Genomic DNA, 21,291 nt, shown 5'->3' with positions numbered 1-21,291 from the left:
TCTGGCCGCGGATGAGGAGCGGGCGGAGGCCGGGGGCCAGGCGCGGGGCCCGGGCTGTGCGCGGGGCCGGGCTCGGGCCGTGCTAGTGCGGCCGCCGGCCTCGTGGGGCGCGGGGCGAGCGCGGCGGGCAGCAGGCGGCGGAGGACCAGGAGGAGGAGGAGGAGGAGCCGCGGGGCGGGGCGGGGCGGCGGGCGCAGCGCGGCGGGGGCGCGGCGGCGGAGGCGGCGGCGGCGGGGCCGGCGCTGCGCCGAGCGGGAGGCGGAGGCTGCGGAGCGGGCCCTCGACCCGGCAGGCGGCGAAGGCGGCGGGAGCAGCAGCAGCAGCAGCGGCGTCGGCGGCGAGGCGGCAGAGCGGCGGTGGGCGCCCCCTGCTTCCCGGCCGGGTAGGTGCAGCGCGGCTCAGCCCGAGCAGCCCGCGGGCGGCCCGCCCCGAGGGGGGCGCGGGGAGCTGGGGGCGGCGCTGGCGGCGGGGGCGTGCCGGCATCCCGGCCCGCTGGCGGCTGGATGGGGATGCCGGGTGAAACGGGGCTGCCTGGCTCGCTTCTCGGCTCGCTTCACAAAGGGTGTGGGGATGAGGGAGCACGGCAGGGGACCGGCTGCCCTGGGGCTGTGCCGGGCAGCGAGAAGGTCGGCGCTGATGTCGGTGAGCCGGGGCGCTGCTGTGAAGTTCCCAAGTCGTACATCCCGGCGAAGCACCTCGAGGTACCGGAGGATGTTGTGCCAAAGCCTCTCCAGCCATCCCATGTGGCCCGGGCAGGAGCTGTCAGAGGGGCTGTGGCCCTTTGGCAGCCACCCTTTCCATCAGGCCCAAGGTTGGCTCCTGTTGGCTACCAGCACCCCAAAGCCCATCCAGTCCTCCAGGAAGATGCTTTCAAAAGAATGCCAGCATGCTGGCGTGGTGTAAATCATCAATTGACATGCTTCTAGGGATGTAGCTAGCTGCAGAAGACTAAAGCAGGAGGTAGGCAAGGCACGACTCCAGGGTGCTTGGCTTCCTGGTGTGGCTGCTGGATGCCTCTGTCCCTTGGGGAGACTGCAGCCATAGTTCACTAAATTAGTGATGTCCACCTGTTTCTTCTTGCAGACAGCCTTCTGTCTCAAAAGATTGTATCAGAATAATCTCCCTTTCCTGCGTTTGCATTGCACATGGCTGAAAGAGGGACTTCTGGGTTTGCCTGTGATCGAGAACTAGAAATTAGCGTAATGAGGTTTTTTAGCACAGAGTTTTAATGCCTTATGATTAGTGTTTCCTAAACAGCTTCTTACAGCCACATTTTGTTCCAGTTTCTGTCTACGCTGAGTGATGGAGTACCTAAGGAACTGATTTGAAGTGTCTCAAAGTCTGTGGATGATAACTTTTAATTACTTCTAGACAAAATGGATATTTGAAATAGTTTTCTTTCCAGAAAGCTGTAGTGTCCACATGACTAGTATGCGTGCGAAATTACGAATGAAAAGCTAAGGAGTGTTAATGGGATAAAAACTATAGGAAATATTCAGAAACAACGAAAAAGGATATAAAAACAGTTCTAATGTCTTATGTTTTAGCACTGGAAATCCCTTGATTGGGGTTAGTCTTGCTGAACACTGGTAGAACTGGTTTGTGTTTGAATGATTTAATCTTTCAATTGAAACCTATAGCGCAGTCTTAAATAATTTTCAGTTCTGTCCCCTTGCTGAATTACTCAGGTTGTGGGTTATCGATGCTATGGAATCTGTATATGCATCTGTGTGAGATGTCTTTGAGTCATGCCATACCTATGATTGAAGTACAAACACAGTTGAGCTTCTTCCTGGAGTAGCTGGGCTTTGCGTGTGACTCTTCTCCTAACATGCATGGGGCTAATGAGCCCTGCTGGAGTTGAGTAATCTAGAAATAGATGCTCCAGGCCTCCAGAAGAAGTTTGTGTCCTGCTGTTTTTGATCTTTGGCTAATGCTGAATTGCTGACTTTGGAAAGGAGTCAAGCTCTGTGTGATACTACAGCGCTCTAGGAAGGATCCTTGCTCTTGAGGGATGTAGTCCCTTTCTCATAGTAATTGCAGTATTTATTTAAGCCAAAGTAGCTAAAGTTAGTGATCCAAATTTGTTTTGGCTTGACTTTGCAGATAAGATGCAGGCTGATATTGTTATCTATATAATCACATATCTCAGTGCTTTTTACTTTGTTAGCAAATACTGAATTGATGGCCATCTTTTTGTTGGATTAGAGGACTATTTTAAGTGGTATGTGACTTATAGCTAAGAAAAGAGCAACGTTACTGTCATTAGAAGAGATGTATACTTCCAGACCCCTAAAAGTTTCTGATTTAGTTGCAGGAAAAAAAAAATGTTTCACCTGAGATTTTTATCAAGTTGTGCTTGGATTAAAAATTGAAATTTGAGAAGATACAGTGCATTACCTTGTTTGAGAATTACTCTGTTTTATTAATCTGTGTTTTTTCCCTGTAGTCAATTTAATACTAATTTACAACAAATGAAATAGTAAAGAAAAAAAATACCGATTCTAATCAGTTGACTGTTTTTCTATTTTCAGGAGTCAAATCTTTCAAAGCTCTTAAGACACCTACAGATGTTGATAGAAAACTATATATATTTCTTCTCTCCCTTCAAAGGCTTTGGTACAAATGTACTATTAAATTTGGTTAGGGGTATGTCACAAGCATGGATAAGAGTCCAGGGAATGGAGCCATCCGTATAACACACGGTTGAGCGGATATCCAGGCATGACTTCTTTGAGGGCTTGTATGCCTTTCAGAATGGTCCTTGACTGAAACAAAATTGATGAAAGTATAATTTGGCATGACCAAGCTGACCTTGGATTCCATGAGGCAGTTTCGTAGTGTGCGTACCCTCCTCTCTGCTGTTTTTGTCATTCAGAGTTTTTGTTTAGATTTTGAGAATTAGTAGATTGCTTGCTCTCATTTCATTTTCAGGAATGGAATTGGTTTTATTGTTTTCTCAACTAAAATTGACTTACCAACTTCAAATGAGTTTATTAAAATGAGAATAAAAAATTCCTTAGTATTTGTCAACTCTGGGTATCATGGAAATATAACCTAACAAAGAAACCTTTTAAAATGCTTCTGACTGAAATACCTCAAAGCTGTCTTCATAAAACCAATCTTTACAACTCTCCTTCCAGAGTTACTCATTAAGCAGTTTCCTAGTTGAGAAGGTGTAAAAACTAAAAATGAGTGAATTTCCAAAGCAGATAATATGAAAGGATGAAATTCTGTAAACATTTCATAATTTTTCTATTGTAAACAGTTCTATGAGCAATGGCTAGTGAATGTTGGCTTCCTAAGAACATGTCTGCAGATTTAGCTTCTGTGTAGATTATCTGATGTCTAAAAAGGGCCACACTGCGGCCTTTTCTTCTCTGGGTTTTTCTAATAGGGTTTCTATCTAGCTGCCCGTTTGCATGAATTTTCTGGAAACATCTTGCATGCGCGAGGACAGCCTGCTTGTATGTCTTTGGTCCAGCTCCATATCAGCCTCATATCTAATTGGATTGCAGATACCTAGTTTCCTTAGGGGCACAAATTAAAATGGTGCTGATTGATATAAGGAAAAAAAAAATATTGTGAGGACAGTCCATCAGTGGAACAGGTTTCACAGAGCGTCTGGGAAATTCCTCCGTGGAGGTTTTCAAGACCTGAATGGACAAGACGCTGAGTACCATGGTTGCGATTTGTTGTTGTGCCTGCTTTGTGTAGCAGGCCGGGCTGGGTCACCTCCTGGGTGAATGAGAATTGTTTTAAAAAATGTCTAAAAGGAAGGCAAGCAGGAACTTTCATGTTGTGAGTTCTCACTTTCAAGAGGTGAAATGTTGATATTTTTACTTCTTTTTCTAATGCAGAGAAGTTATACTCAAACATAGTTACTTGGTGAACAGGTAGTATTTACCTTTTGCTAGGATGACACTGTCCTGTCTGTTACCTTGTTGTTTTGTGTTGAAATACTTGTTATTACTGAAAGGGGTAGAGCTGCGGTAGTGGTCTTTGTTGAAAAGCTGAATGTAACTGTACATTATAACATGTGATCACAGAATCATCTAGGTTGGAAGAGACCTCCAAGATCACCTAGGCCAACCTCTGACCTAACACTAACAAGTCCTCTGCTAAACAGTTTCGCTAAGCTCTACATCTAAATGTCTTTCAGAGACCTTCAGGGATGGTGACTCAACTTCCCTGGGTTCCCTGGGCCCATTCCAATGCCTAACAAGCCTTTGAGTAAAGAAGTTTTTCCTAATATCCAACCTAAACCTCCCCTGGTGCAACTTCAGCCCATTCCCCCTCGTCCTGACACCAGGCACGTGGGAGAATAGACCAACCCCTACCTCACTACAGCCTCCTTTAAGGTACCTCTAGAGTGTGATAAGGTCACCCCTGAGCTTCCTCTTCTCCAGGCTGAACAATCCCAGCTCCCTCAGCCGCTCCTCATAAGACTTGTTCTCCAGACCCTTCACCAGCTTCGTTGCCCTTCTCTGGACACTCTTGAGCACCTCCATGTCCTTCTTGTAGTGAGGGGCCCAAAATGTTGTAGATGTTGTAGAAAGGGAAGGGAACCTTTAGTGTTATGTAAAACTCCAATGAAGTGTATTGTTACGGTTGTGTTATCTACTTGAACACTAGATGCAGGAATAGATCAATAGATAAAATGCCCAGGAAATGGTTGAATGACCTGTTCAGAACTGTTGATGTTAACTGAGTTTGGATTGGGACACAAGCTGCTGTAATGATTATTTTATCATGCTCTTGTTTCCTTTATAAAATGTGCTGTCTCTGAAAACTTAGTGGACTAGTAGTTTTTCGTAACAATGGTTGGGTACAATTTAAAATAAATTTACCTTCAACAACACAGGAAATGGATCAAGACTCTTTCGCTAGAGTAGCTCAGGTTTAATTTTACTGTAGTGCTTTTATGTTCAATTTGCTGGTTAAGAATGGGGTGCATACTGACAAAAGGTTGACGAAGTTACAGATGGAAACAGTGTAGAAGCTAAGGCTTGAAGAATGTCCAAAATAAGAGAAATAAATCCATAGAAAATGAGTATGGGTAATAAACTGTATAGTAATCTAGGTATTAACTGAGAGCTTGAAGGGTTAACTTAAAGTTGAAATTTCATGACCTTTATGGTAGGACATCGATGTATGTAATGGATACGAGTACACTAGGTGAATAACTTAAAATCTTACTCACAAGCAGCTTGTTTAAAGACCAGCTGAATAACCTTGTACATGGTACAGAAACACATCTGTTTGGACTGAAGACCAACTACTTGAAAACTGGAAAATAATTCACCTGTATTCAAGATTCTCTTTTGCTATTGTTTTTACTTATCTTTCTCCTGGATTAATGGCTGGAAGTCACTTTTCAGAAAGTTTGCTGGTTAAGAAAATTAAGATGTGTGGATGTGATGTACTATATAACCTTTATATACTAATATTTCTGTTTTGTGAGATAGACTTGGCTCAAGAGATGTCTACTTCTTCAGTAGTGTCAGTGTGTAAAATAAAGGACTGAGATGAAGGAACTGTTTCCAGTGGAATCTAATGTATTGAACCCCATCTCCCTCTTGCTGATCTGAGCATCCTGTCAGCTCTGTCATTATCTGCAATGGACCATGGGGTTTGTGCACATAACCTGCTATCATAGAGTGACTGATAATAAAGCTTTAACCAGAGAATACAAGTACCCAGTTGACTTTAGTTTAAAAAGAGGATTTCAAATCTTCATTTTACTGCTTGGATTTTGATAGTAGAATGTCAGACTAGTCACTGTAATTTATTCCATTCCGTATAGGTTCACCCACACCCATGGTGGTATCAAAATGTCTTCCAGACTTCTTGCTAATGAAGATTAGAAAACAAGACTAGCATCTGTCAAATGGGTCTCCATCTCCATTTCTCTCTACATACCTTTCCTTTGGGGGGAGAAGAAGAGGAGAATAGCATGTGAGTTCTTTGACTTTTTTTTTTTTTCAGATTAAACCATTTCAATTGTATGTTTTGTCCACAAATTAAGATTTTCATACAAATGATGCCCCCATAGCCCAGCTGTTGGGGAAGTACTAGGCCATTGCTGGTGGTATGTTTTAGACAGATGGACAAACACATTTGGCAACAACCCTTCAAATAGGTGACCACCAGCAGATTAAATTATCTTTCTGCAATCTGACTGCAGTCATCTTCCTCCTCTATTTATTGACCTCCAGCTATCCCACCTTTCTGGAGGGATTGGGATAGGGTGTAAATCCAAATTCTGGAGAAGGGCAAGGCAATAAAGCTGTGTACACTTCAGAGGAGGGCACTAAAAGCATATATGCATTTCAAAAATTTGCTCTGCTTTAGCATATTTAGCCATCAGTGCCATACAGTTGTAGTTTTTAATGACTTTTTTTTGCTACTATGTTAATCTTGGAATAGCCTGTTTTATGTCAGAGCCCATAAAGCAGCAGATCTCTTTAGGAAGAGGAGAAAAAAGGAAATTCGAGGTTCTGCTAGCAGTCGTATTTAAGACATATATGCATGTGTCAACATACCAGATTATCAGAGTATCTCATCTAGGCACTGTAACATTCAAGGTGAAAAAGTGTTGATATTCTTCTTTCCTAAAAGAACTGATGGCAATTTTTTTTTTTGAAGACAGCTTAGTAAAATTCTTATGTTCACGTTCTCCAGGGAAAAAAAAAAAAGCATTATAGCTTGCATGTAGACATGAAGAGATTTGAAAGAAGGAACTTGAAATTTTGTTTAGATAGCAGAGAAGAAACCAAGGGATTCCATCCTACTACACCTTCACTTCCTACCCTGAAGAAGGAATTGATCTACTGGCTACTATTAATGAGACCACTTCTTTGTTTTAAAGCTTTTGCTCTTACATTTTGAGGAATATATTTTTGAGATTTTAATGTTTTAATACTTTTATTGTTAAATGTTAATACTTTTATTGTTAAAACATAATATTGTTAAATGCAAGTGCCTGTGTTCAAATATGACTTCAAATATTACTTTTTAAATATTTCTTTTTCAGGAAAAGTGCAAAATGTTTCAAATTCCTGTGCAAAATCTTGATAATATCAGGAAGGCTCGAAAAAAGGTGAAGGGCGTTCTTGTGGATCTTGGGCTTGACAGCTGCAGGGAGTTGTTGAAGGTAAAGCATTTGAAATAATGTAAAATAATCTTGAAGAAAAAAAAACTTGAAAAATGTTTCAGTGTTTAGTGTATATATCATGTTTCTCTGCCCTAGATCTTTATGATGGGGTAAAGAAAAGAAAATTGCATATTGACTTGAAGGATTACTTAAGTATGAGTACTTACTTGCTAGGTGTGGAACTTAGTTTTTTAGTACATCAGGTTGAAAGACGCTCCATTTCTCAACAAGATATGTTATACATGGTACTGCGTATTCTCTACTAGTAATAGTGCAACAAAAGGAAACAGTACAACTTGAAGAAAAACACGACAAGTGAAATGTTTCTGTGTAATACACAAGTGACTTTTTTATGATTCTTTTAAAATCACAAGCAGATGAAGACTTGAATCAAATCTCTGAAGAATATACAAATTACTGGAATTTTTAAAACCAACAAGCAGTTGGATCCAAGTAATCTTGCTGCAGGCCTCTAAAACTTGTTTTCAGGGAGAAATACCAAACTTGGCTTATTGAGTTGTAGTTCAGTTCTATATCTCCAAAAGTGTACGTAAGTGTACTGAGGTGATCAAAGTGAATTTAGTGCCATTGTCACCACTTACTTCTTGCACAGTACCTTCCCCTGTATGAAGAATTTATGCCATCAGATTGGCAAGCCTAGTACCAGAAAAAGTGCAAGTATTAGTAATGCAACTCAGTTACTAAACAGTAGTGTATTTCAAACAGCTGATAAGTGGCCTTTTTTGGCTGTTTGATATGTTCATAACTTCACATTGACTGTAGGCAAGAGTTTGGATTAATTCTCTGTGATGGGACTAAAATAATTTAACTCTGTGTAGGGGTGCTGTTGTGTCTTTTGTGGTATGTTTTTTTAAATGAAAATGCATAAGCATTTTTTCAAATCATTTACCTAAGATCTACATGCATATCTAATTCTGGAACATTCTTGGTTATTGTGGTTGAACAACGTTAGCTCTAAATAAACGTAAGAGCTCAGAAAGTGTATTTGTCTAGTAATTGTTGTGCACTGTTTTCATTGTGTTATATATTGTTTGGAAATTAACATTCAGAAGCTGTTCTATTTTGATCCTTTGAAGTAAACATGTTTTGATTATGTTAGTTTTTTTGTTGTGGAATTGATTACAATCTTAAGTTTTTGAAGGCTCTTTGAGGTTTAATGGTGAATAAGGAATACGTATTTCTGTTTTAACTTAAAAAAAAAAAATAAAAAAATGGTGGCAGGGAACCCAGTGACCATTTTGATTCTGGAAATGATGTGAAATGCAGGCCCCCAAAATAGCATTTTAGTATATTTTGCAAATAATTCTCTCTCAACCAAGCTTATAACTTAACTTTTGTTTTTCCAGACAATCTGGGGCTGTCCATGACTTAACCAGCAACAAGGATTGTTTTTAGGATTGATTTGTACTTGGCTTGTATGATGACAGACTGTCGTTTTAGTAGAAGAGGGTGTCTGATATTTTAGTAGGAGAGAAGTAGCTTAAGGTTTTTTGTTTTTTTCTTCAAATATTAAGGTGGATTTCTGGACATCGTGCTTTTGAGGAGGCAGGACAATTGAGAAAACGGTATGAAGTGATATGATGCAGACTTGACTTCTTATCTGGGCTTAAGATTGGTTTTAAAACATTCTAATAAGGCATGACAGTACGCAGTAGCTTGAGGAAAGTGAAGGAACTTAATGTACAGCTCACTATCTCTTTGTAGCTCAGACCAGCAGGATTAGGTGTTAGGCTCAAAGTTCTTAATTGCTCTCTGCTAGGGAGATAACAACCTTTTGTGCTAAATTACATTCGTTTCTCAAAGTAACACTATTAAGTATGATTACTCTAATGTCAGAGTTTTTCAGGTTCTCGGAGGGTTTTATTCTCCTGTTGTTACCTCTCACTTCTTCAGTTTTCCTCCCTGTTTTCCTCCCCTTCTGGTTCCTTCCCTTTCTGGTTGTTTCTGAGACATCAAGCAAGAATTCAAAATAAGCCATTTGCATCACTTACCAGTTGTAGTGATAAGAATGGTTCTTTATCAGTGAATATTTCTCTGTACAAAATAGACATTTCAGCAAAATGATCTAGACCTACTAGCACACGCCTGGGTTGTAGGAATCTGGTGTTCAAGTCTAGGAGCCTCTCTTGGTGGAGGGTACTCAAACAAGAAGCAAAACATTTCAGGTAGGCCACATAAACTTCAGGAAGCTCACTCTGGTGTGTTCAACTAAACAATTGTTAGTAAATCTTGAGTCTTTTTCTCTATCAAGACTTAAAATCACTGTATGCTATAAGGGTGTGGAACTTAACTTCTCTTGCTCAGGGTAAGGGTTCTCTCTAAGTTCATGAGCTTTCAGGAGTGTTTGGCTTAAGAAGTAAACTTGGGTAGTACCAATACCTTAATTAGAACGCAAAAAGTTGGTTCATTGTTTTGAGCTTTTCAGGATTCTCTTTGGGGCAACTTGCAGGTTGAAAAAGCTAGAAAGCTTATTGCAGACTTGATTACACTTCTCTAAATCCTGGAAAAAGTTCATTTAAATCAAATTATCACTAGCATGCCTTTCTGTCGCACAGATAGTGATGCTTACATTAGCACCATGCAGGCAGGAACCTAGTGCAAACAAAGCCTGCATTAAGTAGCATTGACTGCTACAGGATTTTTTTTGTTGCTACTTATATTCTGCGTTGCTTGTAAGTATTGTATCATGTTTTTGACCACAAACTATGGGGATGCATAAATTCCACGTCTCTTGTAGGTGAGCTAATCTTAGCTAGTCTTAATTACCTGCTTCTGCTGTTCCAGTGGTTTTGGTGCATAAATGAAAACTTTTGTTTCACCTAAGACACCCTAGTGTATTGTTGGAGTTGGCCAAGGATCTTTAGAAATGCCTAGTAAACAGGAATCTGTTTTTTTATTTTTATTTTTTTTCATGAAGTTTGTACTTGGAGGTATGTGGGCCTCAGAAAATTGGAGAGGAACTTTATAGTAGTATTTGACTTAAGGTTGGGGAACTTATTGTTCTAATATAATTGCATAGAAGAATGCTGTAAGGAAAGTTGTTTACTCTGATATGGTTGTTCCAGATATAATAATAATGCCACTCTTACAGATTTAGGAGAAATACTGCTAGTCCTTGGGAAAAGGTTCTGGGAATGTCTTTGTCTTTGCAAGTTAAAAGTATAGTAACGCTATGGAAACTTAATACTAAAACCTGTTGCAAAGTAAACCATAGTGATAAGTTAATAAATGGAAGTAAATGCTGAAATACTACAGTTTTAGAAGGAGAAGGTAGAGGGAGAAAAGGTCTTTCATTGTTCACTGTGAACTTGGCTAGAAGCAAGGGAATTAAAGTATAAATATTTTTGCTCCCATATTATTTTAAGTAACCATGAAGTTCTCAGAATTCCCACTATCACAGGAGGCAGTCATTTGAGCTAGTAATTGAGGTAAAATAAATCAAAGTTGAGTTAGAGAAGTAACTCTGGACTGAGTTTTGAAACCTGTATCTGAATACTGTATGAACTTTGCATTCATCCTGTTTACTTGCTTTGTATTGAGACTGTTTCTGTGTTGAGAACAGACCTACCAGATTATTTTTTTTTTTCTTTAGAATCTTAAAAGTTTTGACCCAGGTGAAAAATACTTTTGCAACACTTCATGGAGTGATGTCTCTCCTTGGGAGTCTGTGGGCAAAAGGAAGGTATGTTTTTGTATTAGAAATTCTGAATAGATGTACATGTGGAATTGCTGTATCTTACTAATTTCAGAAGTCCTTCTAAAGCTAAAATACATGTTTATGGGTAAAAATAAATAGCTTTGTTTTCTAAATACTGTTGGGTAATAATCTTTCATTGTCTATGTTCTTTTCTGTAATTCATCAGGTTATAAAGACTATTCTGTTTGCTGTTTGGCGTCTTGAAGGATACAACCCTGAACATTAATATTTCATGTATCATGCTAACATTCTGCCTTTTTAGCCTCATCTGATATGTAGTCTTAACGTGGTTTTGTACACAACATGCTTCTTTTTCCTTCGGAAGGATGAAAATGGGATTACATAGGTAGAAGTGGATTAAGCTGAAATTCTCATTAGCAGCTTGGGATAGGGTTGTAGTGGAAAACACATTCCAGTTAGATTTACGTATGTGAAACAGCTTTTACTTTTTATATAGAATCTTGTGTGAAGCTAGAATCTCGAAGAAAGGCAGGGTTGAGATGGATAAAACGAAGTATCTTAGAAACCCATTGGAGTATAAAATCATCAAAATCCTGTATAAAGCATAGGAGCATATCCAGAGAAAAGATAGTCTTTTCTGAGTCTTGCTGAAGAGTCTTGAGACTCCTTTTTCCATGAGGAAGGCCTTTACAACTTGTAAACAGTAGTAGGTCTCCTCTTTTCATCCTAGTAAAAAGGTAATGGTTTAGAATTGTATGGCGGTGGTTTGCCAGGATTTTTTATCTGCATTTACTATGTTTAAAATGAGAACTAAGGCTATCAAGTACAGTAGTTGCCTTTAATAACAAAGCCTTCAACATCCAGGCTTACCAAATCAATCAGACTTTGCCAAGCTCATTTAGTAGGAAGTGACTTCCCCCTCTCCCATGACCTTTGTCTGCTTTGTCTTCTAGTTCTTAGTTCTCCTTTTCTGAACTTGGATTCACAGGTTTGGGACCAGATGTTGATCCGATTTGCCAAGCTATGTCTTTTGAATGCTAAGCTTGTCTTTCTCTTCAGACAACCTTGGTTCTTTGATCTGTGTCATTCACTTATTTGGTTTCATGCTGCCTAGATTTGGGAGAAAAGAAGATGGTCCTTCAAGGTGTCCTATTCCAAAGTTGCTGCAATAAGGGAGAAAAAGTTGTCAAATCTGTGTTCTTAAAAATGGCTTCATAATTAGTTTGTATGACCTGGAGTAGAAATGAATCCACTCAAGGCGTAATAAATTACAAGGGAAGAAGGTGGGCACAAATTTTTCTCCCTTTAAGTATGCCATCTTTAAGTCTGCTTTTCAACAAAAACAGATCTCCGTGAAACTGAGAAGATACATGCTATACATACAGTGAAAGCATTTTTGACAGGTGATAGAGCAGACTTACTTTAAAACAGATAACAGGGATTTAGGAAATGGCGGTTTCTAAGTGGATTTTGTTTGTTTGTTGTTTGTTTGCAGAGATACAGAACAAAGCCGTACTGCTGTAGTTTATGCAAGTTCTCGTCAAAATTGCTTACTTCATTCAAGAATCACTTGCACCGTTGCCATGAGGATGAAATGGACCAAGAGCTTGTGGTTCCTTGCCCAAAATGTGCATTTGCTTCTGAGCCAAAAATAGTGGGAAAACATATCCGGATGTTTCATTCATCTAATAAGAGAATACAGAACTATACAGTCAGCATTTTGGATGGCATGAAACAATTCAGGAGTGATATCATAAACTTCACGTGTCTAAAATGTAATTTTACAGACACATTGTATTATAATATGAAGAAACATGTTCTGATGAACCACTTTCAAAACTTAATAAGTATATATTTTGGCCAGAGATCTGATGAAAGTGAAGAGAATTTGGTTGAGCACTACTGTAAAAAATGTAATGCTTCTGCAAACAGCCAAGATTCTTTAATGTATCATGTCTTGACAGCTGAAACACACAGAGACCTGGAGAACAAACTTCGGTCTGTGATTTCAGAACATATTAAGAAACCTGGACTTGTGAAACAAATGCATATTGCTCCAAAGCCTCCTCAAAGTGTGGCTGCGCCTGCTCCATCTTCAGGGCCTCCTGCAGCCTCAGCAGGTTCCATCACAGCTCCAGCTTGCATCCAACTTGCATTTCCGCAGAATAATCAAAACCAGACTGTGGTGCAGTCAAAACCAGTTCAGAACACAGTCAGATCTCTGACTGTTCCAAGTGCCTCTGGTAGTGTTCCACATACAACTTCTGCTCCGATTGTTACCCCATCACATGTTACTCTTGTATCCAGTCATCTTCCTGTAGGTCAGAATAGTGTTAATATTCAGCCGTCACCTTCTCAGCCTATAATTGTTTCTCATAGGCTTCCTCTTAATCAGCCTGTCAGGACTGCAGCTGTTCCTCTTCATCATTCTGTTGGGACCCTAAGTAGAACCGTGGCCCCTGCAGTTCTTCCTCTTAATCAACATGTCGGGCCTGGACTCTTTCCTATTAATCAGTCTCTTGGTACTATAAATAGTCCAGTTGCAGCTGCGACGTTACCTGTTACTCAGCCTGTCAGCCCTGCGAATCAGCTGGTTGCGCCAGGAGTGCTCCCTGTGAATCAGCCGGTTGCACCAGGAGTTCTCTCTGTCAACCATGCGGTTGGGAATGTGAATAGACCCACTGGTCCTGGAGTCCTTCCTATGGCTCAGACGGTTGCATCAGGGGTTCTCCAGCTTAATCAGCCTGTCGCACCTGGAGTTGTTCCTGTCAGACAGCCTGTTGGACCTGGGTTTCTTCAGCTTAATCAACCTGTTGCCCCAGCAGTTATCCCTGTAAATCAGCCAGTTAGACCTGCAGTTTCCCAAAATGCAGCTTTTTTGACTGCAGGTTCTATACTTCGGCAGTTGATTCCAACTGGGAAGCAGGTTAATGGGATACCCACATACACGCTTGCCCCAGTTTCAGTGACATTGCCCGTACCTCCTGGCGGTGGAGTAGCAACAGTTACTCCACCACAAATGCCTATCCAACTAATGCAGTCTGGAGCAGTAACTCAGTTATCTCAGTCACCAGCTAGTGCACCCTCTCCACCTGTGCTTTTAACGTCTCAGAATATATCATTACAAGCTCCCCCACCTGGTCCTGAAACAAGTCAGGCTGTCAGACAGGCTAAGCAATGGAAGACTTGCCCTGTTTGCAATGAGCTCTTCCCATCAAATGTGTATGAGGTACACATGGAAGTGGCCCACAAACATAGTGAAGTAAAAATTGAGGATATGCAGCAACCTGACAAACTTGCAGCTTGTGCACCCTTTCTAAGGTGGATGACAGAGAAGACTGTCCGGTGTTTTTCTTGTAAGTGTTTTCTCTGTGAAGAAGAGCTCATGAAACATCTCTTGATGCATGGCTTAGCTTGCTTGTTTTGCACAGTTACTTTCCATGACTTAAAAAGCCTTGTGGAGCACAATAAAACTACTCATAACGGGAAAAAGCAGTTACATGCAGATTATAGCAACAGAGGATTTCAGTTAGGTAATGAGGCTCAGGGTGACCTTGTATTTCCTCACTTTGATTTCAGTACAGTGTTACCAAAAGAAGACATCGGTGAAAGAGAAGTACATTTGGCAGTGCTTGCTGGAGTAAATTCGAGGACGCTAGTCCCCGTTTACATCAAAGTGAAACCTCAGGCAGCAGAAGTGAACAACAGGTGCAGCAAAAAAGTGTTAACCTGTCCCTTTTGTTTTGGAACATTTGTTAGTCAAAGAACCTATGAAATGCATTTGAAAGAAAGGCATCATATTATGCCAACTGTACATACAATTTTAAAGTCTCCTGCTTTCAAGTGCATCCACTGTTGTGGCGTGTACACTGGAAATATGACTCTAACAGCTATTGCTGTGCATTTGCTCCGTTGTAGAAGTGCTCCCAAAGACAGCAACTCAAGCATGAAGATGCAGCTTGAACGTACTGAGAAGAAAGAGTTACTGTTTGTGAATGGTGAAAAGCATGATTCCGTGATACTTAAAAGAAAGCTATCTGATTCCTGTTTCATTGCGGAAGACCAAAGGAATAAGGAACAGCAGCCTCTAAGCTTGTGTACTGGCATAGCTCTATCTCCAGAAGAAGAATTGTATTCAGGGCTAGTGCCTTTCAAACGACAGAAGATTAATAGGACTGAGATAAAGAAAATTCCTTCCAGTGAGGATCTGCATATTCTAGCAGTAGATCCTAAACAATATGATCACAATTCGTATGATGCTCAGAAACAGTTTTTGACAGACTACTTTCATGAGAGGCCCTATCCCTCAAAAAAAGAGTTGGAATTGCTATCCTCGCTGCTGTATGCTTGGAAAATCGATGTTGCGTCATTTTTTGGGAAAAGGAGGAATACATGCTTAAAGGCAATAAATAATCACAAACCATCTGTGCTGCTGGGTTTCAGTATGTCTGAACTAAAAAACATTAAGCACCGTTTGAATATAAAAGATGAAGCGTTAGATATGTAAACAAGCTTTTTATAACAACTAAAAGCAATCCATAATTGTATACTTAACAATTTTGCAATTTATTATATTGAAATATTTGTTTTAACTTGCAGACTGGCCTGTTGAAGGGTTGCAGTAGGACAGAAAGTCTCATTCAGTTGTGACTGTTATTGTGAAAGGCACACATAGTTGTGTATTTGAAACAGCTAAAACCTTCAGATTTACACTTCTGGAATTTGTTTTAGCTTTTTACTTTTTTTGGAGTCTTTTTTTTTGTTCTGTTTCCCTTTTTCCTCCTCCAGGCTCCCATTAGACTTTTTATACCACCATGTAAAACTTTTTGTGCTATTAAATACAAATTTTATTTTATTTTTCTGCAATGTCATCATCTTTTCTAAACAATAAAATGTATAATGTTTAAAATACTGAGGTGAACTAGATGAAATACATCTATTTGATTATTTGTATTTTTCAGTCCTTGTAATTTTTAAACTTCTTTTTTTAATCTGCTGAAGAACTGCTTATAGGCTTTACATCCATTGGTCCCTTCAAATTCTGAATGTGCTGGTAGCAATAAAGTTCCTGGCATTCTCTTTTCTGAATCATAATAACACCTGTGCCAGTGAAGTCTGGTGACTCATAATACCCAACTAGTATTAACGTGGTGGGGATTTGAGGGGCTGGGGGTGCTTACTGAAGTGTTACAGTTAACTGACTTGAAATGGTTGTGTTTATTATCTGTTAAATAGATCTTGCTAACCAGAACTGTTTACTCTTTTTTTTGTTGGTGTTGAAACCTGGTTGTTTAAATGCTGTTCAAAGCTTGGTACCAGCATTTAGTTTTTCCTTTTTCAAAAAGCAAAACTGCTTTGGGTTGTGTCACATTGCTCTGATAGCGTGGAATATGACTTCCATGCACGTAACCGATCTCTAGAAGCCCTACCCAAGTATCACTGAAGTTTGGTGAAAAATCTGATTTTTACTTTCATTTTAAATGGGTGTTGCATGAGGTAGTAACTGAGCAGTGCTTCTTCCCCAGCAAATTAAGTATATCTTTAAGTGCTTGAAGTGAGGAATAATACGAACACAAACTGGTTGAATAGGCGGCATTAAGACTCTGAATTGTCCATTTCCTGAAACAGAGCTATATATATATATAGTGATTATTTTTATTACAGAGAGCATAAGAATGGTATAAAACTCCAATAGATTATCTTGTTCAGTATGATTTAATATCCCTACTACAGGAAAGTTGGTTATAACAAATTGTATATTGAATTATTGGTGGTTACATTGAGGTCTTTAGTTTTGTTCCTTTTTTCAGGATATGCTTGGTTTCAGCTGGCTTGTAAGACAGTGCTTCCAAAATTCATTAATAGCCAGTCATGTAATAACCTATAATTTTTATTATTTTCCTTCCTCCCCCTTGTCTTTCGTAGAAGACAAAAAAAAAAAAAAAAAAGGAAACTGTTCTACCGGTTAATTTGTGCCAGTGTTATAAGGAAAAGGTAATGTCCCCAAACTATTTTCTATTTTTTTAAATTAATAAGCATATGTTTATCGTATGCAATATTTTTTAAAGCAGATGCAGGATTGTTTTTGTGCTGTTTCTAAAAGGATGTGACATTTTAACATAATTTTGTAGCAGCCTACCTGAGGTTCTATAAGCAATTAAAAATTCTATTTTTGATACAATCTTGATATTTTCGTATTGACCCCTTCCAAGAATTTTAATGTATATGTAACATGCAGTTACCTAAACAGTCTATTTGCAAAAATCTATTTGTTTAATACCGAAAAAACTTAGTTGAACAAACTTAATCACCTTCGATGGGTTTGCCCACACCTGCCACCCTGCTACAACAAGTAGTAGTGCATTCTTAGAGCTTAATATTAGCTCATTAAAAAGTCAGTGAATAAACGGTCAAAATTGAGATTTATGCATAGCGCAGTTTATAAAGCAGTTTGAAAGACTCTTAAGTGAGAAAGAGGGATGCTGTAAAAGTCCTGAAATCTTAGGCACTCATTTTCAGTCTCAAATGTTGATACTTTGTGCTGTGTCATCTTTGGGGTAGTTCTGCTGATATCGGTGAGACTCTGGCAGGAAGGAATTTGCCAGTGTGCATCTGGGGAAGGCATATGATAAATGGTTGAAGATTCACCTTTGAGATGAGAGTGCTGCTTGGAGTGGGTAGCTGGGAAGTCATATCAGAGTTCATCTATGCTTGGGGCATCAAGGAAACAGTCCAGTCTTACTGGCTTTTTCCTACATAGCATCTAGAGGTGATGTTAAGCATTTTATATATTGGATTTCACAGTTTTAAATAAACCAGCTTTCTAACCTTCTCTTAGGTGTGTGCGCAAATAATTGTGTGGCGCCCCACTCTACCCCCCCCCCCCCATTATATTTATTTATGAAATAAAATATTCATGGAACTTGGTGTTGAAAGAGACACAAAAGTAAAGTAGGACCTAGATCCAGATGCTTTAGGTAAATATTAAAATGAAATAGTGCCTTATAGTAATACTGTGCATTAAATACTGACTGTTTTCCAGGGAACCGAAGTCTCGGTACTAATTTGCTATTGCTAAATACTCCTTTCTTCATTAAATTAGGACTCCAAAAACGAGCAACAAACATACATTTTGAAATGTGAAACAAGTAACTGAAATATCAAAGCGCAGGTTACAGTACGGTTGTGGTGATCAGAAAAGCTGAGGACGCTGTGTTTAAAAAAAAAAAAAGTTAAACTTGTCTTTTTATCTAAATTAAGCTTAAGCTTTGCTATAGGCTTCTCAAGTGTGAAGTCACTTGGTGAGAAATTTTTATTCTGGGAAGATGCTGCACCTGTCTAGGAGTACATGGTGTGGGTAGTCTGGTAAGTGCGCGTCTCTTTTTGTAAGGAAAGAGCTTAACACTCCTGGTACCTGCTGTTGGGCAAGATGGGTCTAACCAAGTGCTCTGTCTGCAGTAGGCTTTCCAAATGTAAATCCTTAAAGCATGCAGGTAAAGCTCTGATCCGCTGTAAAAGAAATACATTTGGAAGGAATGCCTGGTTCGTTCACAGGAAGATTGTGGCAAGTATTTGTTCTTCATGGAAATAAAGCAAACAAAACTGTATTTATTCTTCTGTAATCTATTGGTTTCATAGAAGCATTTGTGTTTGAGAAATACTTTGTTGTGGTCTCAAGTTTTTGAGCAGGAAAATCATGTTTGTGAAATACTGTGATGGCTTATTATTTGGATATGTAATAGGAAGGATTGTTACTCTAATGGGATTTGGTCGCACCTATTCTGCATACGTTCTAGAGGTTAAGTTCTTAGTGTTTGGTAAACTGACTTTTTCTTGAGGGACAAAAAAACACCAGTGTGATTATTTTCAAATCACAATAGTTCACAGAATCAAATGCTTTTTGTCCTTCACTGCTTTATATTGCTTAGCAAAAATCAGGGGCTTATCGAAGTAGCTGCTATATACAATTTTGGGTCTGCAATTCCTAACAGATACCTCTATAAATCTAGTTCTGCTGCACCTGGCTATGCAGTTTTCAAACATAACAATTGTCATACTTAACTGTGGGCACTTTGCAGGGGGAAAGATGCTTGAAGTCAAGTAGCAAAGTACAGATACATGGAAAGAAAAAAGCAGCAGTCTAATAAATAGCAAGGGGAAAAATACAAAAAAAAAGCCTTCCAAAAATATGCATGGCTTATTTTAAAGTTCATATGAATTTTCACTCCTTCCTTTGCACAACGTATTTGAAAATGACAAATCGAGGGTATTAATGAATGAAGCAGAACTTGGTGGTGCTGCATTTAAAGTCTGACCTAACGGTGTGCTTTAGTGCCATCACTGTTTCTGCTGCTCTGACTTGAGGGGCAAGTTGCAACTGTGACCATAAGTATTTCTTTTTTTACTTAAGTACAGCATCCCCAAACATTTATGACATAGTCTTTATCTCTTTCCTTTGAATTTTAGCTTAACGTTCTGAGTTATACAGGGCATATGCAGCATGTGCTTACAGTACTGCCCTATGTGTTCGAGAAGAATGTGGTTCTGCAGATACGTGGAACGTTAACATGGACTGGATGCCTATCTTCTCATTCTGCATAAAGTGTTATTTGTTAGTGGTATGTTAAAATGCACTTCATAATGAAATCAATTTAGGCTTTGGGTGTCTTTGAAAGTACTGTTCTTTATTTTGGCTGTCTGTCAAAGAAATAGCGGTTCTTGCTATCAATAGCATAAAGTCGTAAAGACTGAAACTGGTAGGTACTTCATGCACTGACCTTCACCAAGAAAGCAAATTGTTGAACAACTGACAGTACAAGCGTATGTCTGAAAGCCATCGGGCATTGACGTTTTTGGAGAAAGATCTGATGAACTGCATTATCTGAGTCAGTGCGTCATTTTAGCTTACAACCCATTTGGAAGTGAAAAAGATACTCAATTTTGAATGAAGTGAAAAGTGTTTAAAGAAGTGTTGCTTTTCATTTGCTGTATGGGTATGTGACAGGCTTGCTAAGGAAGACATTGATGACTTTAGATAGCTGTCCTCAGCATGCTGTATTGCATAGATCTGTGGTGAATGAAAGGACAACAGTAAGATTTGGGTTTTGGCAGTCTTCCTGGTATAATTGCTGTAGTTTTTGCTGCTCCGTGTTTCTTGACTGGCCCACATCGGGAGTGGGACACGTGGTTTTAGAGCAGCTGTTGTATAACCGAAGAACACACAGCTTAGGATTGATGAACTGCTTCAGAAAAACACCAAGGCAGCAACTCGAGCACAGTCAGTATTAGTAAGTGAGTAGCAAAGAGAGATTACAGAGTAAACACTGCAGATTTTATTTATTTTCAGAAGAACAGTGAAAGGGGTGAGAAGTTCATCTGGCACATTCCAGTCTCCACTGAGAGATGCGGAAGATTGTCGCTTGTGGATCGGGCTTGTTAGCCGTGCTGTCATGCACATGGTATACCAAAAGGTCACTTTTTAGAAAAGGTAGTGAAGAAAGGATGCTATTGGAGACTCTGTAAGATACTATCCTTGGCATATCACATAGAAACCTAGTTCCAGAACATGGGTTGTGAGGTATAGTTTCTACATCATGAAGGACAAGTCTCCTTAACAAACTCCCCTTAATTCATCTTGTGTGGTGCAAAACCATGCACCATCATCCATCTACCTGAGAACTGGCATCACGTGCTAAGATAGAGGGTGAGGACTGATTTACGTGCTTGGAGCTTTCAGGATGGTTTCCTCTCCTGATCTGGGTAGAGGATTAGGGTTGCCAGGGTATTACTTATGCCAAAAGAGGTAGTTACCTTTGCAAGTTCTGCCAGTCAGCTCTATGTGCGACCATGCATGTGATAAAGTTCTGTCTGATTACTGCCACAGTGACTGCACTTCATCTTCCAGTGATCAGTAGAGCTAAAGGTAAAGTGTGCTGGTCAACAACGACCCTACATGTGGCAGGGCTGTACGTTAGCAGAGATGGAGGGTAGACAATAGACATGGTAGACATGGACAGTGCAGCCAAACCTACTGTATCTTGGCTTGCTTATTCTAGAATAGAATGCTTAAGGTACTTTTTAGGACAGATCTTACTAATGTTAATAATGTGAAAAATGCAGTTGTGTTAACCAAACTTGTTAATGGAAGAAAAGCTGTGAGCATCTATATAGAGCAGAGCCAGTATCATATTTGAAGAACAGGAGTGCTTCAAAGAGAAAGAAATGGCTGCTGGAAGTGAAGGAGCTGCTGTAATGTGAAACCTGATCTGAAACAATCTAGTGATCATTCTACCACCGTTATAGTCATCTATGCTAGAAGAGATTAATTCAACCTAGTAGAGATTCAGTGAGGGCTACAACCTCAGTGCAGTTAGGGCAAAAAGCCCGTTTTCTGATTAGGGCACAGGACTTTTTCAGTTCTGAAGAGCGAGGTGTGTGTGATAGTTCCGCGCAGTAG

At 39.7% G+C, this 21,291-nt stretch overlaps 1 protein-coding gene across 5 annotated transcripts; it reads left to right on the top strand.

The window, feature by feature from the left end:
• ADNP2 (ADNP homeobox 2) lies at positions 1-15,746 on the top strand. 5 transcript variants are annotated; one of them, XM_080579189.1, is made up of 5 exons: positions 1-382; positions 5,807-5,958; positions 7,037-7,156; positions 10,770-10,859; positions 12,331-15,746. In XM_080579189.1, the coding sequence occupies exons 3-5, from the start codon at positions 7,049-7,051 to the stop codon at positions 15,340-15,342; spliced, it is 3,210 nt and encodes a 1,069-aa protein (XP_080435315.1). In that variant the 5' UTR covers positions 1-382; positions 5,807-5,958; positions 7,037-7,048; the 3' UTR covers positions 15,343-15,746. The 5 variants fall into 5 exon arrangements, with proteins under 5 accessions (XP_080435315.1, XP_080435314.1, XP_080435317.1 ...); XM_080579188.1 differs by having other exon boundaries at positions 2,535-5,958; XM_080579191.1 differs by lacking the exon at positions 1-382 and adding an exon at positions 456-2,722.
• The last annotated feature ends 5,545 nt before the right edge of the window (positions 15,747-21,291 follow it).

The sequence above is a fragment of the Anser brachyrhynchus genome, assembly GCF_964034855.1.
Source record: "Anser brachyrhynchus genome assembly, chromosome: 2".
Lineage (NCBI taxonomy): Eukaryota > Metazoa > Chordata > Aves > Anseriformes > Anatidae > Anser > Anser brachyrhynchus.
This window is presented reverse-complemented; position numbering and strand designations above follow the sequence as displayed.

What these genes read in the sequence shown, in the direction of transcription:
- ADNP2 (XM_080579189.1), top strand. Translation starts at nt 7,049, where the DNA reads ATGTTTCAAATTCCTGTGCAAAATCTTGATAATATCAGGAAGGCTCGA. An exon ending in GCTGCAGGGAGTTGTTGAAG is followed by an intron (nt 7,157 to 10,769) that starts GTAAAGCATTTG and finishes TTTTTTCTTTAG; the next exon opens with AATCTTAAAAGTTTTGACCC. An exon ending in AGTCTGTGGGCAAAAGGAAG is followed by an intron (nt 10,860 to 12,330) that starts GTATGTTTTTGT and finishes GTTTGTTTGCAG; the next exon opens with AGATACAGAACAAAGCCGTA.